Genomic DNA, 23,218 nt, shown 5'->3' with positions numbered 1-23,218 from the left:
TTCTGCTGAGTAGGTGACTGCTACTGCTGATCTGCGCCCAGAAGGTTCTGCTGCAAATAGGACAGGATCCCACATTCAATTGAGCTCTGGATAAGTTGCTGGCTCAGGATTTGCTCTCCTTGCCCTTTCCCCCTCTGCCTCCGATATGCACTAGTTTTCGAAGGAGGCTGCACTGTTTTTTCCTTTGGTTGCGCCAGGTTCAGCGATCCTGGGCGACCTTCTCCCAGGAGTCAAAGTCAGTATCGAAACTCCTTAGTGAAGCCTTCAGAGTGTCTTTGAAGCACTTCTCTTAATCGCCACGGGAGTGCACCCGAGATTCAAGCTCTATACAGAAAATTCACTTTGGCAAGTGAGTGTCAGGCATTCTGGCACATGACCAGTCCAGCTCAGTTGTGACTGTCTCAATATGGTGTGGATGCTTGGCCTGCCAGATTGGATGAGCACCTCAGTGCATGGTATCGTGACCTGCTATCTGATTTTCAGAAGCCTCCAAAGGCAGCTCAAGTGAAAGGGATTGAGCTTCTTGGCATGATGCTGCAGTCCAAGTTCCCATGCGAAGAGCAGAGTGGGCAGGACTATTACTCTATAGGCTCTCAGTTTGGCAAGTAGACTTACTCCTCTTCAGTCCCAGACTGATGTTCAAAGTCTGCTGAAGGCTACATTTGCTTTGGCAATTCTTGCATGTGTCCTGTTGCCAATATAGACAGCTCGAGAGAGTGAGCTGCCGAAATAAATGAACTTGTCCACTACTGACAGGTTCTGGTCATGGTCAGAAACTTTGGACTCACGATCGGGATTTCTTGGAGTAGATTGGTACATTACTTGAGTTTTCTTTGTGATGATTGGAAGACCAAAGCTGTCGCATACGTTGGAGAATAGGTCCATGCTGCACTGCATGTCCAGCTCTGAACTGGCAGTTAATGCACAGTCACCAGCAAACAGAAAATTCCAAATTATGCCCTCGGACTATCTTGGTCTTTGTCCGGAATTGTCTCAGATTGAGCAGCTTCCCAGCCATATGATATCTGATTTTGATGCCAGAATCACCATCATAGAAGGTATTAGAGAGCACGGTGGAGAAAAACATGCTGAAGAAGGCTGCCGTTAGCACACAGGCCTGTTTAATGCCTTTAGTGACTGGGAATGGGTCCGAGGACTTACCATCATCCGTGAATGCACGAGCAAACCGTTATGGAACTGTCAAACCATTATGATGAATTTCTCAGGACAGCTGAATTTCTTCATTACCTTTCATTGGTCCTCATGGCTGACTGTCTAAGGGCAACAAATGTGGTTTTGAGGTCCATGTTCTGTTCTTGGCATTTCTCCTGGAGATGTCTAACTGCAAACATTATATCAGTGGTCCTTTGACCTTGTTTGAAACAGCATCAACTCTCTGGTAGCAGATCCTGGTTGAGATATTGCACTAAACTGATCAGAAGAATTCTGGCAAAGATTTTGCTGGCAATGGAGGTCAGTGAGATTCTTCTATGATTATCGCAATATGGGTGAATTCCTTTCTGCTTGTACAGGTGGGCAATGGAGGCATCTTTGTAATCTTGCAGGATGGTTCCTTGCTCCCACTGAAGGGGTAGTCATAGGCTGAAAGCCTTCAGTGAATGTCTTGACCAGGTAGTGACCTCTAGCCTTGTAGACCTCAGGTGGGATACCATCAGCTCCTGGAGCTTTACTACTAGATAGGAGTTTGACTCTGTTCCTTGTTTCTAAAAGTGTGGGACGGTCATCAAGAAAGCCGTTGATGGCAGCCTGCATGTGCCTGTTGATTGCTCCTTCACTGATGGATGAACGCCCATTGAGGATGTGGTCTAAGTGCTCTGCTCATCTTTCTAGAATTTGGGCTTTTTCTATGAGTAGTGTTGACCCGTTGGCACCAAGGATTGGTGATGAGCCAGTAGGTTATGACCTGCTAGACTGATTTCAAAGCATCGCAGAACCTATTCTAGTCTTTGTGGTCTGCATATAACTGAAGTTCATCTGCTTTCTAATTCAGCCAAGTGGCTTGCATCTCCCTCTGAGCTTGTATTGGACAGTTCTACGGAGTTTTGGTAAGCATCGTGTTTGGATAGTGATGACTTGTCACTGAGGTAAACCCTGTAGAGGGGAAGTTTCTCCTCCAGCAGTTTCTGGATTACAACCTTGTTTTCACTGAACCAATCTTGATGCTTACAAGAGAAAGCACTAAGGGCCTCTACAGCTGTGGAGTACAATATATCCCTGGATATTCAGCAGTGAGTCTGCACCTAACTCCTTGTCTGCATTTCAACCTTATCAAGCATCAAATGAAATTGAGGTCACACCCTATGTACTTTGAACAAACATGCCACTTCACGTGAGACGCAGCAGTGACCCTGCACTGATGGGTCTTTTGTCTTCTGTAACGGGACGTAACCTTAATCCAATGGAGCCCTCTCGCAAAAATCCTACCCTACCAATATATCCCTGGAAATTGCCTAGTCTACCCCAATGCAGTAAGTGTCTATTTTGCTGCACAAAGTCGACTCTTGAGTTTCTCTGTGGAGATTCTTCCATGACTTCCTGTTTGAGCCTTGAGACATTGAGATGCTTCTGGACCTTCATGCCCCAAGGGTGTCTAGGGCACTAGATCTTGATGCTTAGCTTTGAAATGATAAGATGGTGGTCAGTGCAGCAGTCAGCGCTGCAGATAGATTACAGAGTAGATAGGGAAAACTATTCCTACTTGTGATGAATTGAGAATGAGAGGGCACAGATTCAAGGTAATTGGCAATAGAAGCAATGGCAATGCCACTACACTGTAGTGTAGTGCTCACGACACACAGTGAGTAGTTAGGGTTTGGAATGCACTGCCTGAGACTGTGGTGGAGACCAATTCAATTGAGGCATTCAGAAAGGAATCAGATTGTTATTTGAGAAAGAAAAATGTTCAGGCAGAGGAAAGGCACTAGGTGAATTGCTCATTTGGAGGGCCGATGCAGACAAGATGGGCCAAATGGCCTCTTTCTGCACTGTAACAATTCTAAGATCCCGTGATTCATTACATGCACATCCTTCCTGTCCCTCTGACTGGTGATGACATAGTCAATTAGATGCCAGTGCATGGAACAAGGGTGCATCCAAAATGACTTGTTGCGATGAGAGAGGTGGAAAACTGTGTTGGTGCTTAAGACCTCAAGCTCAGCACACAACTTCAGCAAGAGGAGACCATTGCTGTTACAACCGCCAACTCCATTCTTCCTGATGACCACTTCCCACATCTGGTGATCTGCACCAATTCTTGTGTTGAAGTCACCAAGAATGATAAGCTTGTCTGACTTTGGCACAGTTGCAACCAAGGACTGGAATTCATCATAGAATTTATCCTTAACTTCATCAGGGTTGGTCATGAAGGGGGCGAACACACTGATGGGGATTTGCTTGCTTGTTGCCGAGTAGGGGGGAGTTTAAGCAGCATCAGACGATCGTTAACACTCTTTGGAAGTCAAGTCAACTTATTGACAAGATGGTTTATGACAGTAAAGCCGACACCAGCTTCCCACCAATCTTATCTACACCCACTCTAAAAAACGTGCAACCTGCACTGGTTTCCTTGAGCTGACCCTCCTCAAGTAGATGACTCTCGCTGGGGACAGCAAACTGGACGCTCTACCTAGCCAGCTCTCTAGCAAAAAGAGTAGTTCTCTCAGGTCTATCGCTTATGGCATTGTCTATGTGGGTGCGCACATTCCAGGTGCCAATGGTAACTGGTGTCACCTTTACTTACTTTTTTGAGATTGACTTACGATGCATCAATAGGATCCCTGTCCACTGTGGTCTGTTGACCAGAGAGGTGAAGCAGATGTCTAAGCTACCTGTTCTAGCCCCTTCCTCATACTAGGGAGGTGAGCCGTCTGGTCCTGAAAAGGGCTGCTCAGTCGGTCAGGGACTGCAGAGTTTCACTTCTGCTATTTTCCAGTGAAAAACCACGCTATGGCCTGAGCCGCTTGTTTGCAGGTTTACTGCTACAGCTCCCAGTGAATCCACATCTGCTGCTACTTGCTTGCCCATCGCCGCAGGACAAATAACAGAAAGATAATGAATGACAGATGATAGAAAGCTGATGAACATGATTTGCATGTGAATTGGATTACAGCGAGGGGGAGTTGTGCATCGTCAGCCTCGATCTCATGTCCTGAACTGTTCAGTGGCAAGATGAGGGAGGAGCTGGCCAGAATTGACTGGGAGATGAGCCTAGCAGGAAAGACAGTGGAACAGCAATGGCAGGAGTTTCTGGGAGTAAATTGGGAGACACAGCAAAAATTTATCCCTAGGAAGAAGAAACAAGCTAAAGGGAGGACAAGGCAACCATGGCTGACAAGGGAAGTCAGGGACAGCATAAAAGCTAAAGAGAAAGCATACAATGCGGCGAAGAGCAGTGGGAAACCAGGGGATTGGGAAGCCTACAAAGACCAACAGAGAACAGCTAAAAAGAAATAAGGAGGAAGAAGATTAAATATGAGGGTAAACTACCCAGTAATATAAAAGAAGATTGCAAGAGTTTTTTTTAGATATATAAAGGATAAGAGAAAGGCAAAAATGGACATTGGGCCGCTGGAAAATGACGCTGGAGAAGCAGTAGTGGGGAACAAAGAAATGGCAGAGGAACTGAATAGGTACTTTGCTTCAGTCTTCACGGTGGAAGACACGAGTAACATCCCCAAAGTTCAAGAGAGTCAGGGGCAGAGATGAGTATGGAGGCCATTACCAAGGAGAATGTGCTAGGAAAACTGAAAGGTCTGAAGGTGGATAAATCACCTTAACCAGATGGATTACACCCCAGAGTTCTGAAGGAGATAGCTGAAGAGATAGTGGAGGCGTTAGTAGCGATCTTTCAGGAATTACTGGAGTCAGGGAGGGTCCCAGAGGACTGGACATCGCTAATATAACCGCCCTGTTTAAGAAGGGAGTGAGGCAAAAGACGGGAAATTACAGGCCGATTAGCCTGACCTCAGTCATTGGTAAGATTTTAGAGTCCATTATTAAGTATGAGATTTCAGAATACTTGGAAGTGCATGATAAAATAGGGCAAAGTCAGTATGGTTTCATCAAGGGGAGGTCATGCCTGACAAATCTGTTAGAATTCTTTGAGGTAATGAGTAGATTAGACAAAGGAGAGCCAATGGATGTTATCTACTTGGACTTCCAGAAGGCCTTTAACAAGGTGCCGCACAGGAGGCTGCTCAGTAAGATAAGAGCCCATGGTGTTAGAGGCAAGGTACTAGCATGGATAGAAGATTGGCTGTCTGGCAGGAGGCAGAGAGTGGGGATGGGGGGACCTTCTCAGGATGGCAGCCAGTGACTAGTGGTGTTCCACAGGGGTCAGTGTTGGGACCACAACTTTCCACTTTATACATTAATGATCTAGATGAAGGAACTGAGGGCATCCTGGCTAAGTTTGCAGATGATACAAAGATAGGTGGAGGGACAGGTAGGATTGAGGAGGCGGGGAGGCTGCAGAAAGATTTGGACAGGTTAGGAGAATGGGCAAAGAAGTGGCACATGGAATACAACGTGGAGAAGTGTGAGATCAAGCACTTTGGTAGGAAGAATAGAAGCATAGACTATTTTCTAAATGGGGAGAGAATTCAGAAATCTGGAGTGCAAAGGGACTTGGGAGTCCTAGTCCAGGATTCTCTTAAGGTTAACTTGCAGGTTGAGTCGGTAGTTAGGAAGGCAAATGCAATGTTGGCATTTATTTCGAAAGGACTAGAATATAAAAGCAGGGATGTGCTGCTGAGGCTTTATAAGGCTCTGGTCAGACCACATTTAGAATATTGTGAGCAATTTTGGGCCCCGTATCTCAGGAAGGATGTGCTGGCCCTGGAGAGGGTCCAGAGGAGGTTCACGAGAACGATCCCAGGAATGAAAGGCTTAACATATGAGGAACGTTTGAGGACTCTGGGTCTATACTCGATGGAGTTTAGAAGGATGAGGGGGGATCTGATTGAAACTTACAGAATACTGAAAGGCCTGGATAGAGTGGACGTGGGGAAGATGTTTCCATTAGTAGGAGAGACTAGGGCCCGAGGGCACAGCCTCAGAATAAAGGGAAGACCTTTTAAAACAGAGATGAGGTGAAACTTCTTTAGGCAGAGAGTGGTGAATCATTGGAATTCATTGCCATAGAAGGCTGTGGACGCCAGGTCATTGAGTGTATTTAAGACCGAGATAGATAGGTTCTTGATTGGTAAGGCGATCAAAGGTTACGGAGAGAAGGCGGGAGAATGGGGTTGAGAAACTTATCAGCCATGATTGAATGGTGGAGCAGACTCGATGGGCCGAATGGCCTAATTCCTGCTCCTATGTCTTATGTTCTTAGATGGCTGGAGATAGATCCGGATGCAGCGGGTGACCTGCATGTCTTCTGTGTCTCGTCAAGCTCAACATGTTTCACAACACGGTGCTGACCCACCTTGAAAACCGTTGGGCTTTAGATTAGTTTCATCTGCCCAGTCTGCCAGAATCAGTCTTCACATGCCAGGGTCACCAAATCCCCAAGTTGCCGAGGGTAGTGACCCTACAGCTAAGATCGCCTGGTTGGCCCACCCATCAAAGCGATTTACTGGGGTGTGGCCGCTGTCACGTGCTAACAAACTACTTGGAGCCATAATTAAGAGCTGGGTGAAGGTGTGAACCAATACAGGATTAGCCACTCCAAAGAGTGCAGGGTCACCCCAAGTGACCCCTCCAGCGTCCGGCTACCTGCGACCCCTCCAGCATCCGGCTACCTGCGACCCCTCCAGCATCCGGCTACCTGCGACCCCTCCAGCATCCGGCTACCTGAGACCCCTCCAGCATCCGGCTACCTGAGACCCCTCCAGCATCCGGCTACCTGAGACCCCTCCAGCATCCGGCTACCTGAGACCCCTCCAGCATCCGGCTACCTGAGACCCCTCCAGCATCCGGCTACCTGAGACCCCTCCAGCATCCGGCTACCAACGACCCCTCCAGCATCCGGCTACCAACGACCCCTCCAGCATCCGGCTACCCGCGACCCCTCCAGCATCCGAGTACCCGCGACCCCTCCAGCATCCGGCTACCAGCGACCACCCCAGCATCCGGCTACCAGCGATCACCCCAGCATCCAGCTACCAGCGACCACTCCAGCATCCGGCTACCAGCGACCACTCCAGCATCCAGCTACCAGCGACCACTCCAGCATCCGGCTACCAGCGACCACTCCAGCATCCGGCTACCAGCGACCACTCCAGCATCCGGCTACCAGTGACCACTCCAGCATCCGGCTACCAGCGACCACTCCAGCATCCGGCTACCAGCGACCACTCCAGCATCCGGCTACCAGCGACCACTCCAGCATCTGGCTACCAGCGACCACTCCAGCATCCGGCTACCAGCGACCACTAAAGCATCCGGCTACCAGCGACCACTCCAGCATCCGGCTACCAGCGACCACTCCAGCATCCGGCTTAATTAAGAACCAGCTGAAATGGGATCCTCATTAAGTGACTCAGCTAGGCCTTTTGCGTTAGGGGAATATATAAGTAACCAACTTAGTGCAATTTATAATGGAGTGCCAGAGTTGAGCGCTTCAGGGAGTTAAACGAAGGAAGGGAAAGAGGTGTTTGGTTGCTTTTGCCTAAACTTTTTCAGCCTCAAGGAATTGACTCTTGCTCTGCTACTGGAGAAGAACCTAGTTAATTGGTGAGTATCTGGTAAGTGATTAAGGTATATTCTATTCCTAAGGCTCAAAATAGTATATTTTGAGTGAGAGGTGAAGGGGAGAGGATGATAGGCGCGGATCGAGAAGCCTATCTGCAGTGAGACCAGTGCAGGAGTGACGTCATGAGCCATAACGTGACATGAGTGCAGGGAAAGCATCTGATTGGCGAGTAGGATTGGTGAGTATTTCTAGTCTTTAAAGTAAAAGTAAGGTCTTTAAGTTTGTGCTTAGGTCTCTAGTCTTTTTTTTCTCTCTTTTTCTTAAAAATAGCTTAAGTATAAGGTCAATATTGGTATAAAAAAATTTAATGACAATAAAGTGTAAAGTGCAGGGATATTAGAGTAATTAATTAATGAAATATGATAGTGATGGCAGGACAGGTGATGTGTTGCTGCCGCAGCACGTGGGGCACTGTTGGACACCAAGGTGATCCAGAGTGAACACATCTGTAGTGTTTGGAGCTCGAGGAATTTCGGATCGAGTTGAGGAACTGGCATCCGAGCTGCAGATCTTGCGTCACATCAGGAAGGGGGACGTTACCTGGACACTTTGCTCCAGGCTGCAGTCACACCCCTCAGATTAGGTAATTCAAATTTAGTCTGTGATCAGGGACAGGCGGTTGGAACTGCAGATGAGGCAGGTATGGGGACCCAGAGGGTTGCATTCGAGGAGCCTCAGCCCCTGCAACTGTCCAAAAGTTAGGGAGTTCTTGCGAGTTGTGTACACGAGAGTGGGGACTGCACGGAGGATGAGCAAAATTACAACGGCACCGTGGTACAGGGAGCCATTCAAGTAGGGGGAGGAAATAGGAACATAGTGGTGGTAGGGGATAGTATAATTAGGAGGATAGATACTGTTCTCTGCAGCCATGAGCGAGTTCCGAAGGCTGTGTTGCCTGCCTGCTGCCAGGGTTAAGGACACCTCCTAAGGGCTGGAGAGGAGCTCGGAGTGGGAGAGGAAAGATCCAGTTGTCATCCACATTGGTATCAATGACATTGATAGGACTAGAAAGGACATTCTACTGAAAGAATTTGAATAGTTAGGATAAAATGAAAAAGCAGAACCTCCAAGGTAATAATCTTGGGATTATGATCTGAGCCACAGGCAAACTGGAAGAGGGAGAATAAAATCAAGGCGTTAAATAGCTCAAGGTTGGTGTGGGAGGAATGACTTTCAATTCATGGGGCACTGGCACCAGTACTGGGGTAGAAGGGAGCTGTTCCAGTGGGATGGGCTTCACTTGAACTGTGCTGGGAGCTGGTGAATCGAATAACTAGGACTGTAGAGACGGCTTTAAATTAAATAGTGGGGGGCAGGGTTCTGGAAGGGATAGGTCTGCTTACAAAACAAAAGGATATGGCAGCATTGCAAGGCAACTATTTAGGAAATGATACCCAGAGTGTGACTTGAATGGACAGAGTGTACAAACGTAAAAAAAAGACAGCAGCAAATAGGGTCAAAGGGGGAAAAAACGGTAAAAAGGCAAAGTTAATGGCTCTTTACTTAAATGCCCACAGTATTATGAACAAAATGAATTAACGACACAGGTAGAAGATAATAGGTATGATCTTAGAGACATTACGGTGACATGTTACAAGGAGAATAAAACTGAGAACTAAATATTCAGAAGTATGCGACTTTTCGAAAGGACAGGCAGGAAGGAAATGGTGGTGGGGTAGCTTTGTTAGTACGAGATGGGATAAGTACGATAGCAAGAAACGATCTTTGACTGGAAGATGTAGAATCCATATGGGTAGGGATAAAAAATAACAGGGGGAGGAAGACACTGGTGGGAGAGTCTATAGGCCTCGTAACAGTAGCTATACTTTAGGACAGAGAATAAATCATGAGATAGTGAGGGCTTGTACAAAAGGCTGTACATTAATCATGGGTGACTTTAATCTTCATGTAGATTGAGAAAATCAAATCGGCAGAGGCAGCCATGAGCAATAATTGATAGTGTGTGTTAGGGACAATTTCCTAGAACAATATGTTGTAGATCCAACCAGGGATCAGGCTATTTTGGATCTGGTAATGTGTAATGAGGCTGGTTTAATAAATGATCTCAGAGTAAGAGATCCTCTAGGAAACAGTGACCATAACATAGTAGAATTTAGCACTCAGTTCGAGAGTGAGAAACTTGGGTCGGAAACAACTGTGCTAAACTTAAATAAGGGTAATTACAAAGGAATGAAGGCAGAATAAGCTGGAGTGGACTGGGAAAGGAGTTTAACAGAAAAGATGATTGATGGACAATGGTAGACGTTTAAGAAAATAGTTCAGGACTCACAACAAAGATATATCCCAGTGAGGAAGAAGGATTCTAGGAAGGGGATTAAAAAAGCATGGTTAACCAAGGAAGTTAAGGATAGTATCAAACTGAAAGAAAAAACATACAATGTGGCAAATATTATTGGTAAACCAGAGGTTTGGGAAAGTTTTAAAAACCAACAAAAGATGACCAAAAATATAATAAAGAAGAAAATAACCTTTGAGGGAAAACTAACAAGTAACATAAAAATGGACAGTAAGAGCTTCTTTAAATATATAAAAAGGAAGAGAGAGGCCCAAGTGAACATAGATTCCTTAGGGAACGAGGCTGGGGAAATAATAATGGGGAACCAGGAAATGGCAGGGTAGTTAAATAAATACTTTACATTAGTCTTCATGGTAGAAGACACAAAGTATTCCAAAAATATTAAATAGTCAAGGGGCAAAACGGAGGGAGGAAATAAATACAATAACTATTACTAGAGAAAAAATACTAGAGAAACTAATGGGGCTAAATGGGCCTGATGGGATGCATGCTAGGATATTAAAGGAAGTAGCTACAGAGATAGTGGATGCACTGGTAGTAATCTTCCAAGAATCCTTAGATTGTGGAAAAGACCCAGAGGATTGAAAAACTGCCAATGTAATGCCCTTATTCAAAAAGGGAGACAAAAAAACAGGCAACTAGAGGCCAGTTAGTTTAACATTTGTCATTGGGAAAACGTTAGAGTCTATTATAAAGGATGTAATAGAAGAGCATTTAGAAATGCATAATATAATCAAGCGGGTCAGCACGGCTTCATGAAGGGAAAATTATTAGAATTCTTTGAGGAGTTAACAAGCAGGATAGATAACAGGGAACCAGTTGATGTAATATATTTGGATTTCCAAAAGGTGTTCAATAAAGTACCATACATAAGGCTACATAATAAGATAAGAGCCCATGGTGTTGGGGGTAGTATATTAGCATGGATAGAGGATTGGCTAACTAATAGAAGACAGAGTTGGGATAACAGAGGACTTTTCAGGATGGCAATCTTTAACTAGTGGATTGACACAGGGATCGGTGCTGGGGCCACAATTATTTACAATATATATTAATGACTTCGATGAGGGAAGTGAATGTACTGTTGCCAAGTTTGCGGATGACACAAAATAGGTGGGAAGGCAAGTGGTGAGGATGACACAAAGAGTCTGCAGAGGGATTTAGACAGGTTAAGTGAGTGGGCAAAAGCTTGGCAGCTGGAATATAATGTGGGAAAATGTGAGGTTATGCACTTTGGCAGGAAGAATAGAGGAGCTGAATATTACTTAAATGGAGAAAGACTGCAGAAAGCTGCAGCACAGAGGGATTTGGGGGTTCTCGTGCATGAATCAAAAAAGCTAGCAAAGAAGTTCAACAGGTAATAGGGAAGGCAAATGGAATTTTGGCCTTTATTTAAAAGGGAATGGAGTATAAAAATAAGGAAGTCTTGCTAAAACTGTACAAGGAACTAGTTAGACCACACCCAGAATACTGTGAACAGTTTTGGTCCCCTTATCTCAGGGAAGATATATTGGCATTGGAAGCAGTCCAGAAAAGATTCACTAGGTTGATCCCGGGTAAAGAAGGATTTTCTTATGCAGAGAGGTTGAGTAGATTGGGCCTGTATTCATTGGAGTTTAGAAGAAAGAGTGGTGACCTTATTGAAATATATAAGAATCATAGGGAGCTTGACAGGGTAGATGCTGAGAGGTTGTTTCCTCTTGTAGAAGAGTTTGGGGCCAGAGGGAATAATCTCAGGGTAAGGGGTCACCCATTTAAGACAGAGATGAGGAAGAATTTCTTCTCTCAGAGGGTAGTGAATCTGTGGAATTCTTTACTGCACAGAGCTGTAGAGGCTGGTTCGTTAAGTATATTTAAAGCTGAGATAGACAGATTTTTAATCAGTAAGGGAGTCAAGGGTTATGGGGAAAAGGCAGCAAAGTGGAGTTGAGGATTATCAGATCAGCCATGATCTCATTGAATGGCGGAGCAGACTCGAGGGCCGACTGGCCTATTTCTGTTCCTGCGTCTTATGGTCTGAGAACACCATGCACATGTCTGACCAGCTGCCGTGGATTGTGACAACCGGGGCCATTGATGCTCGAAGGATTGTGGGAGGCCAGGCATTTGCCGAGACCCAAGCTCATGATAGACTTCTGCAATTGGTGGCAGATGCTAGAAATCCAACATGAGGTGCATGAAGATCTGGCAGAGATTCCTAAGGGGTATCTATCCCCTGGTTCAGAGTGGAGGAATCCATCCAGGCCATGACTGCTGCTATCTCCCTCTCACATGCTAGTATGGCCTCCTCCAACAATATATTGCTGACTCTCCTGGAAAGCCACATTAGGCAGATCAGTCAGTGGATGCTGGAAGTGCAAGCAAACCTGCATGCCATCGCCTTGACCCCTTACCCTGAGATTATTCCCTCTGGCCCCAAACTCTTCTACAAGAGGAAACAACCTCTCAGCATCTACCCTGTCAAGCTCCCTATGATTCTTATATATTTCAATAAGGTCACCACTCTTTCTTCTAAACTCCAATGAATACAGGCCCAATCTACTCAACCTCTCTGCATAAGAAAATCCTTCTTTACCCGGGATCAACCTAGTGAATCTTTTCTGGACAAGGGAGGAATAATCAAATGAGACATGCCTGGAATTTCCATCAAGATCCTTGTCTTTCTCAGGTCAGCAGGGAGGTACACGTGTGCCTTACATGGGAGGAGGAGTAGCCGTATTCTACCTCAGGAGGCTGGTGTGGATCTTGGCGACCAAGGTCATCTTAGACCACAGGGCAGCAAGGTCAGCAGCCTGAGCCACCACAGCTAGCAACAAAGGGGATGAACCCTGTAGGAGCACTCATAAAGGTATTAAGAAAACATGTTAGATGCACATGGCCTGCAAGTGCCAAGACAGTTAATGCATCCCATTCATTTATGGGATGTGGGCGTCGCTGGCTAGGCCAACATTTATTGCCCATCCCTAATTGCCTTGGAGAAGGTGACGCTGAGCTGCCTTCTTGAGCTGCTGCAGTCCCTGTGGTGCAGGTACACCCAAGGTGCTGTTAGTCCCACTCGCAAATTGGTATTCCATTTTGGAGGCTGATGAGGGTGCTGGTTCCTCCAGGGAGTGCAGACAGAGCCAACCTCCTGGCGCCACAAGCAGCCTGTGAGGGGAGGAGGGGAGGAAGGGAGGAAGGGAGGAAGAGCAATAGTAATAGGGATTCTATAGTCAGGGGAACAATTAGGCACTACTGTGGCCACCAACAAGACTCCAGGATGGTATGTTGCCTCCCTGGTGCCAGGGTTCAGGGTGTCACTTAACAGCTCCAAGGGTATCCTGAAGGGGAAGGGTGATAAGGGTCATGGTACATGTTGGTACCAATAACATAGGTAGAAAGAAGGATGAGGTCTTGCATCAGAAGTTCAGGGAGTTAGGCAGTAGACTAAAAAGGAAGACCTCTCGGGTTGTAATCTCTGGATTACTCCCAGTGCCAAGAGCTAGTGAGCTCAGAAAATGGAGAATAGCACAGATGAATATGTGGCTTAAGGGTTGGTGCAGGAGGGAGGGTTTTAGATTCCTGGATCACTGGGACCATTTCTGGGGAAGGTAGGACCTGTACAAGTGGGACGGTCTATATCTGAACCAGAGTGGGACTAACATCCTTGCAGGCGGGTTTGCTAGTGCTGTTGGGAGGAGTTTAAACTAATTCGGCAGGGGGACGGGACACAGAATGTTAGCAGAATAGGGACACGTCATAATACAGTAAAACAATCAAGTCAGAGGGAGTACAGCTGCATTAAGTCTCAAGGGAGTAAGGCAAGGCTGGATGGCCTCTATGTTAATGCCAGGAGTATTACAGGTAAAACAGATGAGTTAAGGGGGAGGATTGACACGTGGAATTGTGATACAGTAGCCATCACTGAGACATGGTTGAGGGAGGGGCAGGATTGGCAGCTCAACATTCCAGGATATAGAATCTTCAGATGAGACAGGGGAGGGGGTAAAAGAGGAGGAGGCATTGCATTATTAGTTAAGGAGTCAGTTACTGCAGTAAGGAGAGACGATATCTTGGAGGGGACATCAAATTAAGCTTTGTGGGTAGAACTTAAGAATAAAAAAAGGGGCAACCACATTGTTAGGTTTTTATTATAGACCCCCAGATAGGCAGCGGGAAATTGAGGAGCAAATATGTGCACAATTTGTGGAGGTGTGTAAAAACAATAACAACAGGGTGATATTAGGTGACTTCAATTTTCCCAACATTAATTGGGATAGGGCTTGGATGGAGTGAATTTCTTGAAATGTGTACAGGAGAACCTTTTAGGCCAATATGTAGAGGGTTCAACAAGGGATGGCGCAGTGCTGGACCTAATTCTGGGGAATGAAGCCGGACAGGTGGCTGAGGTGGTGTTGGGGGAGCATTTTAGTGACCACATGGTACAGTTCAAAACAAAAACAGAATTACTGGAAAAACTCAGCAGGTCTGGCAGCATTGGCGGAGAAGAACAAAGTTGACGTTTCGAGTCCTCATGACCCTTCAACAGAACTAAGTAAAAATAGGAGAGGGGTGAAATATAAGCTGGTTTAAGGTGCGGGGGAGTGGGGAGAGAGAAGTTGGGGGGGTGGTTGTAGGGACAAGCAAACAGTGATGGGAGTAGATAATCAAAAGATGTCACAGACAAAAGAACAAAGAGGTGTTGAAGGTGGTGATATTATCTAAAAGAATGTGCTAATTAAGAATGGATGGCAAGGTACAGTGGGGGTGGGGTGAAATAAGACTAAATGGGCATAAAAGGTATAGATTTAAAAATAAAGGAAATAGGTGGGAAAAGAAAAATCTATATAAATTATTGGAAAAAACAAAAGGGAGGGGGAAGAAACGGAAAGGGGTGGGGATGGAGGAGGGAGTTCAGGATCTAAAGTTGTTGAACTCAATAATCAGTCCGGAAGGCTGTAAAGTGCCTAGTCGGAAGATGAGGTGCTGTTCCTCCCGTTTGCGTTCAGCTTCACTGGAACAATGCAGCAAGCCAAGGACAGACATGTGGGCAAGAGAGCAGGGTGGAGTGTTAAAATGGCAAGCGACAGGGAGGTCAGGTCATTCCTGCAGACAGACCGAAGGTGCTCTGCAAAGCGGTCGCCCAGTCTGAGTTTGGTCTCTCCAATGTAGAGGAGACCGCACAGTTAAAGTTTGTTATTGCCAAAGAAACCGACAAGTTGCAAAAAAATTTTTTAGATTGGGGGAACAGCTACTTGTGGGGAAATCTACCAAGGAGCAGTGGGGGGTATTCAAAAAAGAAATGGGGAGGGTACAGGCTCAACATATTCCCTCTAGGAAAGGAATAGGAAGGGGTAACCAGCCCAAAGAACCATGGATGACCAGAGATATTCAGGTTACGGTGTGAAGGAAAGGAGAGGCTTTTAGCAGGTACAAGGGAAGGAAATCAGTGGAGGCATTAGTGGAGTACAGAAAGTGCAGGGTGGAGCTTAAGAAAGCAATTAGGAGAGCAAAGAGAGGATATGAGAAAGCTCTGGCTGGTAAAAGTAGGGAAAATCCCAAAAAATTTTATAAGTATATTAATGGGAAGAGGATAACCAGGGAAAGAGTTGGGCCCATAAGGGACTAAGGGGGCAATCTATGGGTTGAGCCAGAGGACATTGCTAGAGTGTTGAATGAATACTTCACATTCATCTCCACCCAAGGGAATGAGGATGAAGGTATTGAACTCGGGGAGAGAGACTGCGAGGTTTTTAAGCAAACTGATATCGGGAGTGACCAGGTATTGGAGGTATTGGCAGGCTTAAAAGTGGACTAATCTCCAGGTCCAGATGATTTCTGCCCCAGATTGCTGAAGGTGTCGAGGGAGGCAAGGGAGGAGATCACAGTGGCTCTGACCCAATTTTTTAATTCCTCTCTCATCACGGGGGAGGTGCCAGAGAACTGGAGAACAGCTAATGTGGTTCCGCTATTTAAGGAGGATTGTAGAGATCAGCCAGGGAACTATAGGCCAGTGAGTCTCACGCCAGTGGTAGGGAAACTATTGGAGAAAATTCTGAAGGAGAGAATCTATCCCCACTTGGAGAGGCAAGATTTGATCAGGATAGTCAGCATGGCTTTGTCAGAGGGAGGTCATGCCTAACAAATTTGATCGAATTTTTTAAGGAGATGACCAGGTGTGTAGATGACGGTAGTGCAGGTGATGTAGTTTCTATGGATTTCAACAAAGCCTTTGACAAGGTCCCACATGGGAGACTTATAAAGACGACAAATGCACATGGGATACAGGGTAATTTGATAAGGTGGATTCAAAATTGGCTTAGTTGTAGGTGACAGAGGGTGATGACAGAAAGCTGCTTTCGTGACAGGAAGCCAGTGTCCAGTGGCGTACCACAGGGATCTGTGCTCGGTCCCCTATTATTTGTCATTTATATAAACGACATAGATGACTATGTGGGGGTAGGATTAGTAAGTTTGCGGATGACACAAAGATTGGTTGGGTGGTTAATAGTGAGGTTGAGTGACTTGGGCTACAGGAAGATATAGACAGGATGGTCAAATGGGCAGATGGAATTAAACCCTGAAAAGTGTGAGGTGATACACTTTGGAAGGAGTAATTTGACAAGTATTCAATGAACGGCATGACACTAGGATGTTCTGAGGAACAAAGTGACCTTGGCGTGTGTGTCCATAGATCTCTAAAGGCGGAGGGGCATGTAAGTGGGGTGGTGAAAAAGGCATATGGGACACTTGCCTTTATCAATCGAGGAATAGATTACAAAAGTAGGGAGGTCATGTTGGAGTTATATAGAACCTTGGTGAGGCCACAGCTGGAGTATTGTATGCAGTTCTGGTTGCCATATTATAGGAAGGATGTGATTGCACTGGATGGGGTGCAGAGGAGATTCACCAGGATGTTGCCTGGGATGAAACATTTAAGTTATGAAGAGAGGTTGGATAGACTTGGGTTGTTTTCGTTGGAGCAGAGAAGACTGAGGGATGACCTGATCACGGTGTACAAGATTATGAGGGGCATGGACAGGGTGGATAGGGAACTGTTCCCCACAGTTGAAGGGTCAGTCACAAGAGGACATAAGTTCAAGGTGAGGGGCAGGAGGTTTAGGGGGGGAATGTGAGGAAAAACCTTTTTTGCTCAGAGGGTGGAGACGGTCTGGAATGCGCTGCCTGGGAGGGTGGTGGAGGTGGGTTGCCTCACATCCTTTAAAAAGTACCAGGATGAGCACTTGGCAAGTCATAACATTCAAGGCTATGGGCCAAGTGCTGGTAAATGGGGTTAGGTAGGTAGGTCAGGTGTTTCTTATGTGTCGGTGCAGACTCGATGGGCCAAAGGGCCTCCTCTGCACTCTGAGATTGTGACCCAGCAACAGCAAAGGAACGGCGAAATATTTCCATGTCAGTATGGTGAATGGCTTGGAAGGGAATTTCCAGATGGTGATGCTCCCATGTATATGCTGCCCTTGTTCTTCTCAGTGGTAGTTGTGGTTTTGGAAGGTGCTGTCTAACTCACCAAGGCGAGTTTCTTGGTGAAACTTGGTGAGTTTCTGCAGTGAATCTTATAGATGGTACAAACTGCTGCCACTGTGCGTCGATGGTGGAGGGAGTGAATGTTTGTGGGTGCGATGTCAGTCAAGCGAGCTGCTTTGACCTGGATAGCGTCAAGCTTCTTGTATGTTGGTGTGCTGATGGAACTGCACTCACCCAGGCAAATGGAGCCTTGTGCCTTTGGGGAGCCAGGAGATGAGTTGTTCACCGCAGGATTCCTAGTCTTTGACCTGCTCTTGTAGCCACAGTACTTATATGGCTAGTCCAGTTCAGTTTCTGGACAATGTTAACTCCCAGGATGGTGATAGTGGGGGATTCAGCATTGGTAATGCCATTGAATGTCAAGGGGTGATGGTTAGGTTCTTTGTTGGAGATGGTCATTGCCTTGTGCTTGTGTGGCATGGATGTTACTTGCCACTTGCCAGCCCAAGCCTGGATATTGTCCAGGTCTTGCTGCATTTGGACATGGACTATTTCAGTATCTGAGGAGTTGCGAATGGTGCTGAACATTGTGCAATCATCAACAAACACCCCCACCTCTGACCTTATGTTGGAAGGAAGGTCATTGAAAAAACAGCTGGAGATGGTTGGGCCCAGGACTTATCCAGTATTTCAACTCTATTACATACTAACAATGGAAATATTAAGACTTACTGACCATCCAGTGGCCATGAGAACATCTCGGCTGTGGCTTGCACCAGTCTTTTAACTGCTCTCTGCAGTTCTTTTCTGGCCTTGCTTGTAATTCCTGAAATACAGCAAAACTGAAAATTAACATATCACTCACAGAACATGGATGTTGAGAATGGAGAAGATCATCAATTATAAAAAATGTATAATCAGCTGAAAAAATTGTACAAAGAAATAAGAATGAAAAAAATATTGTAATTGAAATTGAATATTCAACATGCCACAGTTAATTCTGACATAAAGTTGATCAATATATCTACACACACACTCCTCCCCCCACACACACACACACACTACTCCCTCCCCCTCCACACACTCACACACTCCTCCCCCCCCACACACACACACACACTCCTCCCCCCACCACACACACACTCCTCCCCCCACCACACACACACACTCCTCCCCCCACACACAAACACTCCTTCCCCCCCCACACACACACACACTCCTCCCTCCCCACCACACACACACACTCCTCCCTCCCCCCCACACACACACACTCCTCCCTCCCCCCCACACACACACACTCCTCCCTCCCCCCCACACACACACACTCCTCCCTCCCCCCCACACACACACACTCATCCCCCCACACACACGCCTCCCCCCACCACACACACACACACACACACACACACACACACACACACACACGCCTCCCCCCACCACACACACACACACTCCTCCCCCCCAACACACACACACTCCACCCTCCCCACCCACACACTCCACCCTCCCCAACCACACACTCCACCCCCCCCACACACACACACACACACACACACACACACTCCACCCCCCACACACACACACACACACTCTACCCCCCCCACACACACACACACTCCACCCCCCCCACACACACACTCCACCCCCCCCCACACACACACACTCCTCCCCCCCAACACACACACTCCACACCCCCCACACACACACACTCCCCCACCCAACAGACACACGCCCGCCCTCCCCCACACACACACACACGCCCGCCCTCCCCCACACACACACACACGCCCGCCCTCCCCCACACACACACGCCCGCCCTCCCCCACACACACGCCCGCCCTCCCCCACACACACACGCCCGCCCTCCCCCACACACACACACGCCCGCCCTCCCCCACACACACACACGCACGCCCTCCCCCACACACCCACACACACACACACGCCCTCCCCCACACACACACACGCCCTCCCCCACACACACACACACGCCCTCCCCCACACACACATGCCCTCCCCCACACACACATGCCCTCCCCCACACACACACACTCCTCCGCCCCACACACACACTCCTCCCCCACACACGCACACACTTCCCCCCGCCCTCACACACACACACGCACACACTCCTCACCCCCCCACACACACACACTCCTCCCCCCCACACACACTCCTCCCCCCCACACACACACAGTACCCCCCCCACACACACACACACTACCCCCCCCACCCACACACACAACCCCCCCCACACACACAACCCCCCCCACACACACACTACCCCCCCACACACACACTACCCCCCCACACACACACACTACCCCCCCCACACACACACACTACCCCCCCACACACACACACACACACTCCCCCTCCACACACACACACACACACACTCCCCCTCCACACACACACACACACACACTCCCCCTCCACACACACACACACACACACTCCTCCCCCACACACACACACTACCCCCACCCACACACACACACACTACCCCCCCCCACACACACACACTACCCCCCCCCGCCACACACACACACTCCCCCCCACACACACACACTCTCCCCACCACACAAACACACACTCCCCCCCCACACAAACACACACTCCCCCCCCACACACACACTCCCCCCCCACACACACACTCCCCCCCCACACACACACTCCCCCCCCACACACACACTCCCCCCCAACACACACACTCCCCCCCAACACACACACTCCCCCCCAACACACAAACACCCCCCCCACACACACACTCCCCCCCCACACACACTCCCCCCCACACACACTCCCCCCCAACACACACACTACCCCCACACACACACACAAACACACACATTCCACCCCCCCCCCCACACACACACACACACACATTCACCCCACACACACACACACACACACACTCCCCCCCACACACACACACACACACTACCCCCCACACACACACTACCCCCCCCCACACACACACTACCCCCCCCACACACACACTACCCCCCCCAAAACACACACACACACACACACCCCCCCCCCCACACACACACACACACTCCCCCCCCACCACACACACTCCCCCCCCACCACACACACTCCCCCCCCCACCACACACACTCCCCCCCCCACCACACACACTACCCCCCACACACACACACACACACTCCCCCCCCCACACACACGCAAACACCCCCACATGCCCACCCCTACACACACACACACACACACCCTTCTCCCACACAAACGCACACGCCCTCCTCGCACACAAACACACGCCCTCCCCCTCACATACACATGCCCTCCGCCCCACAAACACACACACACTCTCCCCACCACACACACACACACACTCTCCCCCCCACAAACACACACACACTCCCCCCCACACACACACACACTCCCCCCCACATACACACACACTCCCCCCCACACACACACACACTCTCCCCCCCACAAACACACACACACTCTCCCCCCCACAAACACACACACACTCTCCCCCCAACAAACACACACACACTCTCCCCCCCCACAAACACACACACACTCCCCCCCACAAACACACACACACTCCCCCCCACAAACACACACACACTCCCCCCCCACAAACACACACACACTCCCCCCCACAAACACACACACACTCCCCCCCACAAACACACACACACTCCCCCCCACGAACACACACACACACTCCCCCCCACAAACACACACACACTCCCCCCCACAAACACACACACACTCCCCCCCACAAACACACACACACTCTCCCCCACAAACACACACACACTCTCCCCAACAAACACACACACACTCTCCCCAACAAACACACACACACTCCCACCCCACACACACACTCCCCCCCCCACACACACACACACTCCCCCCCCCACACACACACACTCCCCCCCCACACACACACATTCCCCCCACACACACACACACTACCCCCCACACACACACACACTCCCCCCCACACACTAACCCCCCCCCACACACACACACACACTACCCCCCCCCACACACACACTAACCCCCCCCACACACACACTAGCCCCCCCCACACACACTAACCCCCCCCATACACACACACTAACCCCCCACACACACACACACACTAACCCCCCCCCACGCACACACTAACCCCCCCCCCACGCACACACTAACCCCCCCCCACACACATACACACACACACACTAACACCCCCCCACACACATACACACACACACACTAACACCCCCCACACACACACACTAACACCCCCCACACACACACACTAACCCCCCCCAACACACACACTACCCCCCCCCACACACACACTACCCCCCCCCACACACACACTACCCCCCCCACACACACACACTAACCCCCCCCACACACACACACTAACCCCCCCCACACACACGTACTAACCCCCACACACATACACTAACCCCCCCCCACACACACACACACTAACCCCCCCCACACACACACACACTAACCCACCCCCCACACACACACACGAACCCCCCCCATACACACACACTAACCCCCCCCCACACACACACACTAACCCCCCCCCCACACACACACTAACCCCCACCCACACACACACACACTAACCCCCCCCCCACACACACACACACACTAATGCCCCCCCACACACAGACACTAACCCACCCCCACACACACTAACCACCCCCCCACACACTAACCACCCCCCCCACACACACACACACACACTAACCACCCCCCCACACACACACACACTAACCCCCCCCCACACACACACACACTAACCCCCCCCACACACACACACACTAACCCCCCCCCCCACACACACACACTAACCCCCCCCCCACACACACACACTAACCCCCCCCACACACACACTAACCCTACCCCCCACACACACACTAACCCCCCCCCACACACACACACTAACCCCCCCCACACACACACTAACCCTACCCCCCACACACACACTAACCCCTCCCACACACACACACTAACCCCTCCCACACACACACACTAACCCCCCCCACACACACACTAACCCCCCCCCACACACAAACACTAACCCCCCCCACACGCACACACACTAACCCCCCCCACACACACACAAACCCCCCCCACACACACACACACTAACCCCCCCCCCCACACACACACACTAACCCCCCCCACACACACACACTAAACCCCCCCCACACACACATACTAAACCCCCCCACACACACATACTAACCCCCCCCACACACACACACACTACCCCCCCCCCCACACACACACACACTAACCCCAACCACACACACACACACACACTAACCCCCCCACACACACACACACTAACCCCCCCCACACACACACACACTAACCCCCCCCCCACACACACAAATCCCCCCACACACACACACACTAACCCCCCTCCCACACACACACACACTAACCCCCCCCCACACACACACACACTAACCCCCCCCACACACACACACGCACTCCCGCCCCACACACTCACGCACTCCTGCCCCCCACACACACACACGCACTCCCGCCCCACACACACACACGCACTCCCGCCCCACACACTCACGCACTCCCGCCCCCCACACACACACGCACTCCCACCCCACACACACACACGCACTCCCACCCCACACACACACACACGCACTCCAACCCCACACACACACACGCGCTCCCACCCCACACACACACACACGCGCTCCTAC

The 23,218-nt window shown here is 49.2% G+C and overlaps 1 protein-coding gene across 7 annotated transcripts in view; it reads right to left on the bottom strand.

Annotated features, from left to right (window-relative positions):
• Positions 1-23,218, bottom strand: part of serac1 (serine active site containing 1) — a 435,627-nt gene that overhangs the window by 190,346 nt on the left and 222,063 nt on the right. For all 7 annotated transcript variants that reach the window (XR_005942391.1, XM_041182871.1, XM_041182869.1 and 4 more), the window contains exon 4: positions 18,235-18,324. Coding sequence is in view for 6 of the 7 variants with exons in the window: in XM_041182871.1 (XP_041038805.1) it covers positions 18,235-18,324 (90 nt within the window). In the remaining variant the exon portion in view is untranslated. The remainder of the gene's footprint in view (positions 1-18,234; positions 18,325-23,218) is intronic.

The sequence above is a fragment of the Carcharodon carcharias genome, chromosome 2 (assembly GCF_017639515.1).
Source record: "Carcharodon carcharias isolate sCarCar2 chromosome 2, sCarCar2.pri, whole genome shotgun sequence".
NCBI classification, from domain to species: domain Eukaryota; kingdom Metazoa; phylum Chordata; class Chondrichthyes; order Lamniformes; family Lamnidae; genus Carcharodon; species Carcharodon carcharias.
Note: the sequence above shows the minus strand (reverse complement) of the source record. Positions and strands in the feature narration are given on the sequence as shown.